This window comes from Cyanistes caeruleus, chromosome 4 (assembly GCF_971803275.1).
Source record: "Cyanistes caeruleus chromosome 4, bCyaCae1.hap1.1, whole genome shotgun sequence".
In the NCBI taxonomy this organism is placed as follows: domain Eukaryota; kingdom Metazoa; phylum Chordata; class Aves; order Passeriformes; family Paridae; genus Cyanistes; species Cyanistes caeruleus.
Window position 1 is genome coordinate 23,761,096 of NC_141704.1, and position 12,385 is coordinate 23,773,480.

The window sequence follows — 12,385 nt, forward strand, 5'->3', positions numbered from 1 at the left end:
ATTTGACCCCTCAGACAGAAACAAACTGAAACTTCTATTTAATTTTAAGTGTGTTTTCAGTTCTTTTGAGGTAAGGTCTCAATATAAAATAACAGAAGGTTGTACCTGGCCTACTATGCTGATATGTATGTCAGCATGACCCTTTTCATAGAAAGTAAAGTAAGATCAAGCAAGGGCGCCTCTCCTGAAGTGCAGGAGTGCACTGGTAAATTCAGGAACATTCTCCCCTCCCACCAAATCCTGCAGGGCAGGGTGTGCCCATCATTCCACCCATATTATCAGCATCTTACAACCAGGCCATCCTCTTGGGAGATTGCAACAGATATCGACAGAATTAATGTATTTTTGTTTTTAAAGCTGAGGAAATTTTCCCACTATGTCCAGATTTTCTGAGACCTTCTGTGTAACACCTGCAACAGTAAAGTTTTCAGGTAAACCTACAGAGTGCTTGTTCCAAGTCATTTTTCCTTATCTTGCAAACCTTGAAGTATGTAAGCAATCTAAAATTCTTAAAAATGTATCCTTCTGTCATTTTAAAGCAAATATATAGAAAAAAACCCAACTATTCAAAAAATCTTCCTAAGAAACAAAATTCTTTCTCACATGAAGGTTATAACATGAGGTTATAAGTGTGTCTTAGTCTAGCACAGCTAATTCTATTGGGACATAACCTGATCTCCTACCCTGCAACAATTTACTGTTTATAACATGCTCTTTTATTTCAGTACCTGATCAAATTCATACCAGTTCATTAAAAATTATTGTACCAGAGTAGCTAATAAAAGAACTAATTGGGACACAGGCCAACATCTCTCAGCTTCCTGATAGAGTTCTGACATTTTAATACTTTTAATTAAGTGTATGTGCTGGTGTTAAAATGTGCAATAAATTGTGCAGTAAAGATATGGAATAGATTTCAGAATTCTTTCTTTGGGAAGAAGACAAATTTGTATTTTGGTTTTGAAACAGATGGACAAAGTCCTCTTAAAGTTCTGTTCTTGAACAAATGCATGAAATTTTGGAAGCTTCTCTCCTCTTGGTTTCATAATCCTGCAAAATCTTCCTTTTTCTCAAGTTTTCTAAATTTCATTGCCTTTAACAGAAACATAAAACTTTTTTTTTTGATAGCTTAATGTCAGAACTCTGAGCAGAGATCTGAAAATGAGAATAAATCTGCAAATAAATTAAATTTCTGGATTTCTTTCCAAGATCACTTCATATTTTCATTTCTCCTCTTTAGCATCCCATTGTGCTGGGGATATAGTTTATTCTTCTTGTAACACTTTCCAAAATCTTTGTTTCCATCATCATTTAGGCCAATAGAAGTTCTGCAGCAGACCTCTGCAGAAGCAGACTAAGACTGGACCACAGATGCATGCAGACAATGGGACAGATCACGTACAGAAAATAGAGGGAGCCTAAAATCACTAAGGACATCACAATATGGGTATGAATCTTGCTCATGCCCTTTCTATCCACACACAAATCCATATTGGTTGACATACCAGTAGTCCTTCCAACTGTCACAGCTAAAGGTTGGGCTAAAATTTGCTCTGGAACTTCACTTGGATCAATCCTTTTGAAACAGGACTTCTCTATAGGAAAGAAGCACCAAACAGCTCAGGCCAAGGCAACACAAAGACTTGTAGAACATGCTGCAAGGACTCCTGGCTGTTTAGAAAGTCTGCAGCATGGCTCTGCATATCCAGGTAGGACCTGAAGAGTAGATTTCTCACATTAGCTAATTTTCACTACAGTTACAGTGGGAAGGCCATTCTCATCTAATAAGTATTTCCATTTCAATCCACTTATTTTTACTGTAAAGCTATCACAGGTGTTTCCTTTGAACTTGTTGGCTGAGAAGGAGGTGATTGGGTAGACAGTAAGCAAAACTTCCATTTTACCCCTATAAGACCTGGTCTCTACCTACATCCTTGCCTCCATAGTGTACATTTGTCATTTAGAGTAATTTGGAGGAACAATATGGAAAGTTAGTTCTGTGTCTGGATGTATCTTTTTTATATTGCTAAGAAATCATATTTCATGTCCAGAATTACCTGCAGGATACTTTTTATAGGCATATAAATGGAAGTTCAATGAAATTTAAGATAGAGCTTGATACTTCATATATCAAAGTTTTGACCCTTTTTAAGTGTTTCTATTCTGAATAAGGATAATTGGTTGCAATTATTATATCACAACTTGTAATGAAACAATTAAAGGAAGAAATAAAAATAATGGATTTGATTATCTGTCAACTGCAACGTGTCTGTTACAATGCCAGCAATCCTAGACAACAACCACAAAATTCAGGTTAAGGAAGATAAAGGATTATTATCTGATCAGGTACCTATAAACAAGCAATGTAAAAAAAGCTTTTTGCACATAAAGCCTAATTACTTTGGGAGAAAATCCTTCTTTGCATGCAGAAGGACAGATAATGTGCTAGCTCTAATTTATGCTGATCCTTATATACTGTGCAATAGGGATATGCCTTATCCCTTGACTGTCTCTATATGACATGCAATTTTTCACAGTACTTCCCAGTGATTTTCAGAATCCAGGAGCAATTCAGCATGGAGAAGAACAATGGCATGCAGGACATGGTGAGTTGTGGTTGCTCATGTCAATGCAGTTATGTTATCTTCCAGCAATATGAAAGAGATTGCATATTATCATGACTATTATGTTCTCTTGTAACACCTATAAAGTGGCAAATAATTCCTACTTTGTCTTTTGCAACCTAGCCATGTCTTCTTTCTAATCTCAATATTTTCTCTCTCTTCATAATTTATTCTGTATCAACACCTTAACTTGTAAAGGAGATGAAGCCACATAACTTCATCTACAAAAACTACCAGACATTCTACTAAATACAAAATGTTTCTTCATTATAGAATTTATGCTTATGATCTCTCTGAAAGCTCTGCAAAACCTTTGGCTGTTAATACTGGTACAGTAAGGATGGTTATTTTAGGTATATGTTCATATTTCAAGATTAGCAGGAGAATTTTTTTTTTAATATGGCAGTTACTATAGTGACAGTGACAGTTTCAGAGAGGAAAGATGGTATTGTGATAAAGATATTGTGCTAAGATTCAGCTCAAAAAAACTCTTCAGAGAGGGCCACTTAGATCTTCTTATTTTCTAGTATTTTTTATTGTGGCAGTGCTTTGGTGAACAAGTTGTTGACCTGAATTGCAGGAGTAAAGCTGGCTGAGAGTTGTTCTTTCATTCTGCAAAATTCTTCTACATTTAAGAAATACTTTTATGCTGTGTCAAAACAACCCCAAATCTCCTGAAAACTATTTTGTGTAAGTAAAATCAACCCTCCCTGCAAAATCTAATGCTCAAGACCTGTGCTTTGTGCAGAAGGTAGACTTGACTGCCAACCTGTCCCTAAAAGACTAATACTGCTATAGTAGTGAGGAAGCTCTGTGGTTTACCCTGTTTTAAAAAGGAATTTGATCCTGGATTTGGAAAAAAAAAAATCTATGCAAACATTATCTGACAGTGACTCTTTCATGGTTCTTTGTTGAATTCATTAGAAATTCACCAAAGAATCATGCAAAGGCTGGTTTGTTTCCCTAAATGGCATCTATAGCCTGCACAGCTCTGCTGGTCAGTTTACAGTTATCTAAATGAAATCAATAATCAATCTGATTTGATTTCATGAATATGTGTGTTTAATTCTACAACTTATAAGGTTGAGCTCTAATTCAGGCTTGGTAAGAGTGTGCCTGTTTATATGTCAACATTTCATCTGTGACTAATAAGCCACAGAAAGCCTGTTCTCATAGTTGCAACCAAATATTTGCCTCATGTTTGCCCAAGATGCAAAAATGAAGCTCTGTAGTCCAAACCTCTTCAACAAAAACCTTGAGAGGGGGCTGGCATCTCACAATGAACTGTCAATGCCCATGATAATTATTGAAGTAGCCATAGCATGATAGTATATCAGTGGTGGCCCAGGTGGTCCATTTTTGCCTCTATAGAGCCTTTGACAGCTTAAATTTACTGTACATATGGAATCATTCATGGCTGCTGGCAGCTGAAATGATCATGGCTAAAGTCCCAGTGACAGCTGGGACAAGGTTCAGGCTTCTTATCTCTACTCCATTTCAATAGCTGATTGCCAGCTTAGAGCTGGCAATGTGAAGCATTGCTGTCTGTGGACACAGCCCAGCAGAGGAATGTATGATGCTGTCACCAGCCTCAGCTAGGCAGCACCAGAATTCACTGATTTTTTCCTTGCCTCCTAGACAAGATCAGCATCTAACTAACTATGCTGGCAGAGAAGATTCAAGACCAGAATTTTTCCCAGTTGTAACTAAGAAACCCATTCCTTATCTCTTCACCTCTTTACTACTTGTGAATATTCCAGGGGGAAAGTCTACCAGCTCAGCTTATACCACCACAGTGTTCACTGATCTGTGAAATACTGTCCTGGAGGGACTGGAAGTGTCAACATAGTCAATTACTACATCCCAGAAAGCAATTCCAGAGAAGCTTTCTAGGTTATCTCTGTACTGAAGTCTTTAGGATAAAGCCTTTCCCCTTGCACCCTCCCAGCAAGAACAGTATGTTCCAGGGTATCATAATGCCACGTGGTAAACTTCTGGTAATACCACTGTATCCAGAAACACCAGGATCTCCTGAGACAAGGCTGTTTGTCTTTGGTAATTGGAAAAGCTTATTTTCCCATTTTTATTATTTTTCAGCTTGCCACTTTGGTAATGGTATCTCTAACAGGAGACTGATGATAACCTCCCTTCCAATGCAGGATGAAGAAACCAGATTTCCTTATTGACACAATGTTGTTGGAGTGGTGTGATGAAAAAATTGTTATGTCTTATTTGGAGGTGATTTGGCTCATGTGGGCAGTGTTGGCATTATTGCCACTTGCCATTTGGAGCTGAAAGGCCTAAAAAGCTGATTACACTGAAGTGTTTGAAGGAGGGATTCAGAACACAGCCCTGAGAGCATTATAATCCTGCTCAAACACAGTATGACTTAAAAGGCCACTGTTCCATTTCAGTTGTTCCCTCTCTGTGCCTGGAAACCTCTATCCTTCAGAGAGAAGTGTACTTCCAATTTTGAATAAGGTGATGTGAGGTCTGAAAGAAATTGTGGCTTACTCCACAAATTAGCTTTTCAAAGGGCTGTAGAGTCAGAGCAGATCTCCACTGGTTCTGCTGGCAGAGGGTAAAACAAGTGGTATTTAGGTCTTGAAAATATAATTCCACCTGAGCTGCTTTGTCAGCCAAATCTATAATATTTAGTAAGGTGGGTTCAATAGGTCATGTTAGCTTCAATGAACTGGTTCATAGTGGGACCCTGGTTACAAGCTCTACAATCCATCAAGAGAAGAGGATGGAATCTGGAAAGGTTAGATACATTATAGCAGAACAACAACAACAATAAGAATAGGGTTATGACAGTTACCTCAGGACCTGCAGAGGGACCTTAACAGATTAGAGGGCTGGGCAATTGCCAGCCATATGAAGTTCAACACTCAAAAGTTTCTGCACCTGGGATGGGGCAACCCTGGATGCATGGACTGATTGGGGAACGAGATAGTGAAAAATAGCACCACAAAAAGGGACTGACCTATGGGTACTGGTCAATGGAAGGTTGAATTTGAGTCGGCAGTGCTCTGGCAGCCAGCAGGGCCAACCCTGTCCTGATGCTCTCCATCTGGCACAGCATGGCCAGCTGGGCAAGGGAGGGGATTGTCCCACTTTGAACTGGGGCAGCCTTCCCTTGAGTGCTGGGGGCAGTTTTGGGTGCCACAATATAAGAAAGATACAAAGCTGTGAGACAGTGTCCAAAGGAGGGCAACCAAGATGGTGAAGGGCCTTGAGGGGAAGCCATATGAGGAGTGGCTGAGGTCACTTGGTCTGTTCAGCCTGGAAGCGACTGAGGGGAGAACTCACTGCAGTTACAGCTTCCTCATGAGGGGAAGAGGAGGAGCAGGCACTGATCTCTTGTGGTGACCAGAGACAGGACTTAAGAGAATGGCCTGAAGTTGTATCAGGAAAGGTTTAGGGTAGATATTAAGCAAAGGTTCTTCCCCCAGAGGGTGGTTGGGCACTGAAGCAGCTCCCCAGGGAAGAGGCACCAAGGCTACCAGAGCCAAAGTGTTTGAATAACTCTCGCAAACACAGTGTGATTTTTGGAGTTGTTCTGTATAGAGCCAGGAGCTGGGTATTGATGGTCATTTTGTGTTCCTTCCAGACCAGGATATTCTATGATTCTATTATATGAGGAAGGCGAGGCTCACAGGGGGAAGAAAATGGCAAAGATGATTTATAGTTGTCATAGTTTAAGCCCAGCTGGAAATGAAGCACCACACAGTCATTTGCTCAGCCTCCTCTCTCCCACCCCACCCTGGTGGAATGAGGAAGAGAGTCAAAGTAAAACTTGGAGGTTGAGATAAGAACTGTTTAAGAATTGAAAATAAAATACAGTAATAATGATAAATGATGGTAATTAAAAGGGAAAAAAAGTGGCACTCTATACAACTAGCCACCACCCACTGACCAATGCCAGACCCCCCTTCCTAAACCCAGATTGGTCCTCCTTCTGAGTACCCCCTATTTATATACTGGGCATGATATTCTATTGGAATATACCTGTGGTTAGCTTGGGTCGTCTGTTGCAGCTATGCTTCCTCACAGTTTCTTTTGCAAACATCCTCACTGGCAGGGCATGTCACTCCTGGAAGCAGGGTTAGAATTGGGTCTTAACCAACAGGACAGAGACTTAAGCATGGTTATGCCAACATTCCTCATATTTAAGTTCATTTTATTCCTTCACATCTTGGATTCTTATCTGCTCAGTGGCCCAGCTTAAAAATGGAGCTGGAAAACAACCCCACCACAATCATATCATCAGAGCCACCACCCACTGTCAGGAGGTAGACAGGAAGCTATTTAGGTTGAGGAACCAAATATTTATCCTACCAGGCTGAGTGATTGCTGCCTCCTATCCTGTAATTTATTCCTAGTTTGGCACCTATTCCACCAAGAGATCAGACAAGAGCCTGTTAGATGCAGCCTATGCCTGGGGTTTCCTCTGGGTTTGTCCTTGGCATCTCCTTGGATAACATCCAGGATCGTTCCATATTACAAGTTCCTCAGCACCATACAGAGTTAGAAAAAGGAGATAAAGGAACCATCTGAGAGACCTTTCTTTTTTGTTGCACTGATGTGTTTATTTTTTAATAGTTTCAACATCTGAATTGGAAGGCAAGGATTGGATTCATTTCACCCACATTAAACCATCTGGAAGATAGATGTTTGGTCCTGACTAATAATTTCAGCTCTCTCTGTGTGCAGTTATGGCATATGATCTCTCCAGGGATCAGTTCTTCTCATCTATCTCAGACACCTGTTTTAGAGTCCTCTGCAGCTGCCTGTCTCTCTGCAGTGATTTCTTAGTAATTTCTACATCAAAAATCTGGTCCAGTGTAATCCATACATTCACCACAGCAAATGCTAGAACTACTTGTTTGACAGATCCTATTGTTTTCTTATGATCTGTCAAAATTGATTCTATACAGAAATTGGATAATAAACTCCTGAGTCCTACCAGCATGTTTCTGTCCAAGTTAGATGGAAGCTGAGAGAGAATGGAGAAGGTGGTGGTCCAGGATCTACACATTAGCACACAAAGAGACTGTCCCAAAAGGGAAAATTATCTGCTTGCAGCTTTTGCAGTGTTTGAAGTTTAAGACTGGGTATTTTACAACACTCTCCAGACATAACTGTGCATCTATACATATGTAGGACACTGAAAGAATGTAATGATTTATTCAAGGGCAAAGTGATACCCCACTTGCATAAGCTGTTCATCCCTTAGGCAATGTGAGATTATACTGTCTTTTCCACAGAAGCCTTATTTGTGGCATTTAACCAGATCTAATATACTTGCTATAAGCCAAACAGTGGAAGCTAAAGTACCATAAAGATGCAAAGAACGCTGCTCAAAGTGGAGGGATCTTATCATATTGTAATAGTTGTATTTACTTCAGTAAATACTTTGTGTAGTATTTAATATTATTATCAGATAGTTTCCATAGCTTTAAAGGATATGCAAAGGTGCTTTAAAACGATGCCTTAATAACTGAAGGAAAGAGGATCATGAATGTAGTTTGTGTAGAAACTGTTTCTTTCAAATGTCTCTAATTATAAATCAATATTTTTAATAATCCCAATGTTTGACACTGAGAAGTTTGTCTATTAAGCAACTTGATTATCTTAGAATAGGAGCTAATGGCATAAATCCTTTTCTGGTACCTGAAGGGCAAAAGCATAATTGAAGAACAGTTTGCAGTTGTGGCTGCAAGCCATGTCAGTGCTGGTTGGTCCTAGACCAGCTGGATGGTGATCTACTTTCCAGTTTCAACACAGTAGCCTCAGGCTGCTCTTGCTTGTACCAGTTTCCCAAATCCCCAGCACTACTGCTGTGATTGCTGTGAGCACAGGGAGACACAAGGGAGGCACAGAGGGGGGAAGGTGCCCTCACCAGAAGAGTCCACATTCTGGAACCTTACACCAAGACCTGTGCAGAGGAGCAAAATCAGCTATTGAATTAGACTGGCTTAGATTTTACAGATTTTTCATTTTGCCACTGGAAGCTTTTTGTAGGCATTTTTCTTTACATTGTTGTGCTTTGTTTGTTTTTGTCCGCAGTGAGGTTGTACTAATTAGTATTGATTGTGGCGTTTTCATATAGAACTGCCTTGTGATGGGACAGCTGGGATATAAATAGTTTTCAATCATTATTTGGGTATCTTATATATGAGATATTTTAAAAATACTGCTGTGATATAATTTGAAAAAAAAAACATAGAAAGGAAAGTGTTGTTTTCCTTCTCTGAACCCTTCTCTTTTTTTATTTCTTTTTTTCTTTAATCTTGCAATCATCAATTAATTTAGTTCCCAGCATTTTTTGCATCAAGAGGTGAAATGACTGTTCTGTCTTCAAAGAGGACAAAAGCAAATCTTCATGCACGTGGGCAAGTATCAAGATGTTAGTGGAGATCTTGGAACAGGGCTTGTGTGTAGGATATGTGTCGATGGGAGATGCTTAATGCAGCATAGAGAAATTTCTGTATTGCTTTTGGTAGAGGATATGAATCAAGTTTGTATTAGAAATGGCTGAGACATTTCTGCATAAATGGCAATTTTTCAAATGCAAATGTTTCAGAAAGATGTATCAGTTTTAAACAGATTTTTTTACTGAGGCCAGGGGACATCAGGGTAGTGGAGAGAACTGCCAGGAGCAAGCAGTGCCAGCAGTGCTCTCAGGGGACAGTATAGTTTAATGTATTTATCATTTACATAGATGAAGGGATCGAGTGCACCTTTGGCAAGTTTACAGACTACACCAAGCTAAGTAACACAGTTGACATACCTGAAGGAAGGGATGCTATCCAGAGGGACATGGACAAGCTCAAGAAGTTGTCCCATGGGATTCTCATTAGGTTTAATAACACCAGGTGCAAGTTGCTGCATCTGTATTAACACAAGTCTGGGGAGGAACAGATCCAGAGTGGCCCTGCCAAGAAGGACTTGGGGTGCACGAGAGGCTGGACATGAGCAGGAGAAGTGCCCTCCCAGCCCAGAAAGCCAATTGTATCCTGGGCTGCATCAAGAGCAGTGGGGCCAGCTGCTCAGCAGAGGGCATTCTGCCCCACTGCCCTACTCTGGTGAGACCCCACCTGGAGTGCTGCATCCAGCTCTGGGCCCCATCACAGGAAGGACAGAGACCTTGGAGCAAGTCCAGGGGAGGCCACCACAATGATTAGAGGGATGACATGTCTCCGCTACAAGCTAAAACTAAGAGAGTTGGGATTGGTCATCCTGGAGAACAGAAAGCTCTGTGGAGACCATATTGCAGCCTTCTAGTACCTGAAGGGCACCTATAAGAAAGAGAGGGACAAATTGTTAGCAGGGCCTGTTGTGATAGGGCAAGGGTAATGGTTTTATACTAAAATAGTATCAATACTAAATGGTTTTATCTTGGATATAAAGCAGTTTTTTTAGAAAGGTACTGAAGTACTGGAACATGTTGCCCAAAGAGGTGGTGAATATCCCATCCCTGGAAACATTCAAGGTCAGGCTGGACGGGGCCCTGAGCAACTGATCTCATTGAAGATGTCTCTGTTCATTGCAAGGAGGTTGGTCTTGATGACCTTTAAAGATCCCTTCCAACCCAAGCTATGCCATGATTCTATGATGTCCTGGGACAGGTCCAGACCATTTAGACATCTTTTGGATGGAGTTGTCAATATTTTTCACTGAATTATGCTTTAATGAATCTCTCAGAAAAATTTTCATTTAATTCTACTCTGTATTGGAACTAAGTTGCAAACTCCTAGTAGGTGCCACAAAACAGATTCATCTTGTTTGAGTTGCTTTTGTTTAGAGTGGATGTATAGATCATTTTAAAAATCTTTCAAGGTGTCAATCCAAAGATGCACACCTGTAAAAGTAAATTACATCAGCTTACATTGCACTTTAGGACATATAACAATCATATAGTCATATATATTTTAGTTTGTTTGTGGTATTAGCCAACAGTATCTCTTTCTAGAACAAATGTGTTTCTGTGCAAATACACAGAAAAAAGATATTTAGCAAACTTAATAATCTTGCTGACAGATTTCTTATACATAAAATCATAAAAAGTTTTCCATGAATTATTATATCATGACATTATAAGCCCAGAAATAACAACTTCAGGCTTTTGAGTACAAGAAAGCTGCAGGCCACCAATGGAACCTATAGCTAGTTGTCTCCCTATGTCTCATGATAATCTGATCAGAAGGCAGAATGTAGGTTATTTTCAGGTATTTTATGGAGTACTCTCACAGACAAATAATATCAATTTATAAGGAAAAGGATATGGAAAGTAGCTCCAGTAGAATTTCTAAAAATCCCATTAAATATTGTGCTTTCCCTAGCCTATAATATATGTGAAATCTCTCAGCAACATATGTGCTGCTGGGGGTGTGAGAAATTTTGCATATAGAAGTTTTCTCTCAATTATTTAACTGATTCATGGTTTGCCACCTACATGTAGATAACTATCCAAAATCCTGATGATATTACTTTTACGTGTCATCAGATAATTTTATATTTAATTACAAAGTCCTTAATAACTTTAAAAAAAAAAACACAATATGATGCATTAATCTATATATGCATGTGTTTCCTCTCTTGTTTCAGGCTTTAATTTTGGCCCTTGATAGTCACTGCATGAATATCTGTCAGTAAAAGTTCTGCTCCAGATCACGTGGAACACCTGAAAAACTTCCACACTGGAACTGAACAATTTGTATGAGGATTAGTACTCATCTAAATCTTAATCGTAATCTTAATCACATTTTGAACAAAACTATCCGTAGGATGAGAGAAAGGGTTAATGACAAACTTCACAAAAAACTGCATGGGCAAACACGGTTTGTGATATAATTTCATTTTTAAAAGTTAGATTTATGGATTATAACCAACTGAATCAATTATTCCTGTAAATACATAGAAAATTACTTTATTTCCAACTAGAAGCATCTGTTTTTCCAGTACTATTAAAATTTGAATTATTACTAAAAGAAACAAAAAATGAAGGGAGCAAGTGGATTATAGGCATTACTTGTTCCAAATGACATAATTCCACCACAGACTCCATACTAAGTATTTTTGGTAAAATGATACTTCAGCTTTAACTATGATTTCTGAGACCTTAGTCATATTTACTGTAAACTCTTCTCTGTGGAACTCTATAATCACTTTCATGAACAAAATAAAGAGATAAAACTCAATATGAATAAAAAGCTTTTAGTTTAAAATATGATTAATTAAATCTCAGCTCTATCCTTCACAGATTCCTTTGATGAGGTCATGGGCAGTAGGGACCACTGTAATCAGTTGGTCTGACCTCTGTCAGCAGACATTTGTTCAGAAACTGGATTAAAGCACATTTTATAGGAAGACATTTTTTGCAGACCTAAATTTGTGATGAATTTACAGCCTCCTGATTTAGCTGATCCTACCTTCACAGCTAAGAAAAATCACATGTTTTTTTAAGGCTCAGAGTTGTTTTTTCTCCCCTTTATCTTCAGTCACAGCTACTGGATTGTTCCAATGCCTTTGCCTGCAAGACATTATGTGAACAAAAGCTTTGTTTATGAATCAGATTTTTAAAAAAATCCAGTAGTACTCCTCAGTGTCCATGCTGTAAATTGTGTCTTTTGTGACCTGAATTATTTGTGATCCCCTTTGTACGCTCTGCACTTTCCACATCTTGATTAAACGGGACTGTCAAGAGTCAGAAACAGGATTCTAGCAATGGTTTTAGTGCTGCTGTGTTGAGAGTC

General features: G+C 39.1%; 1 protein-coding gene across 1 annotated transcript in view; it reads left to right on the forward strand.

The window, feature by feature from the left end:
- The first annotated feature begins 1,315 nt into the window (after positions 1–1,315).
- Positions 1,316–12,385, forward strand: part of CTTNBP2 (cortactin binding protein 2) — a 127,461-nt gene continuing 116,391 nt past the window's right edge. The window contains 3 exon segments of the mRNA XM_086887023.1: positions 1,316–1,447; positions 1,589–1,709; positions 2,538–2,606. Coding sequence (XP_086743149.1) covers positions 1,692–1,709; positions 2,538–2,606 — 87 coding nt within the window. The 5' untranslated portion in view covers positions 1,316–1,447; positions 1,589–1,691.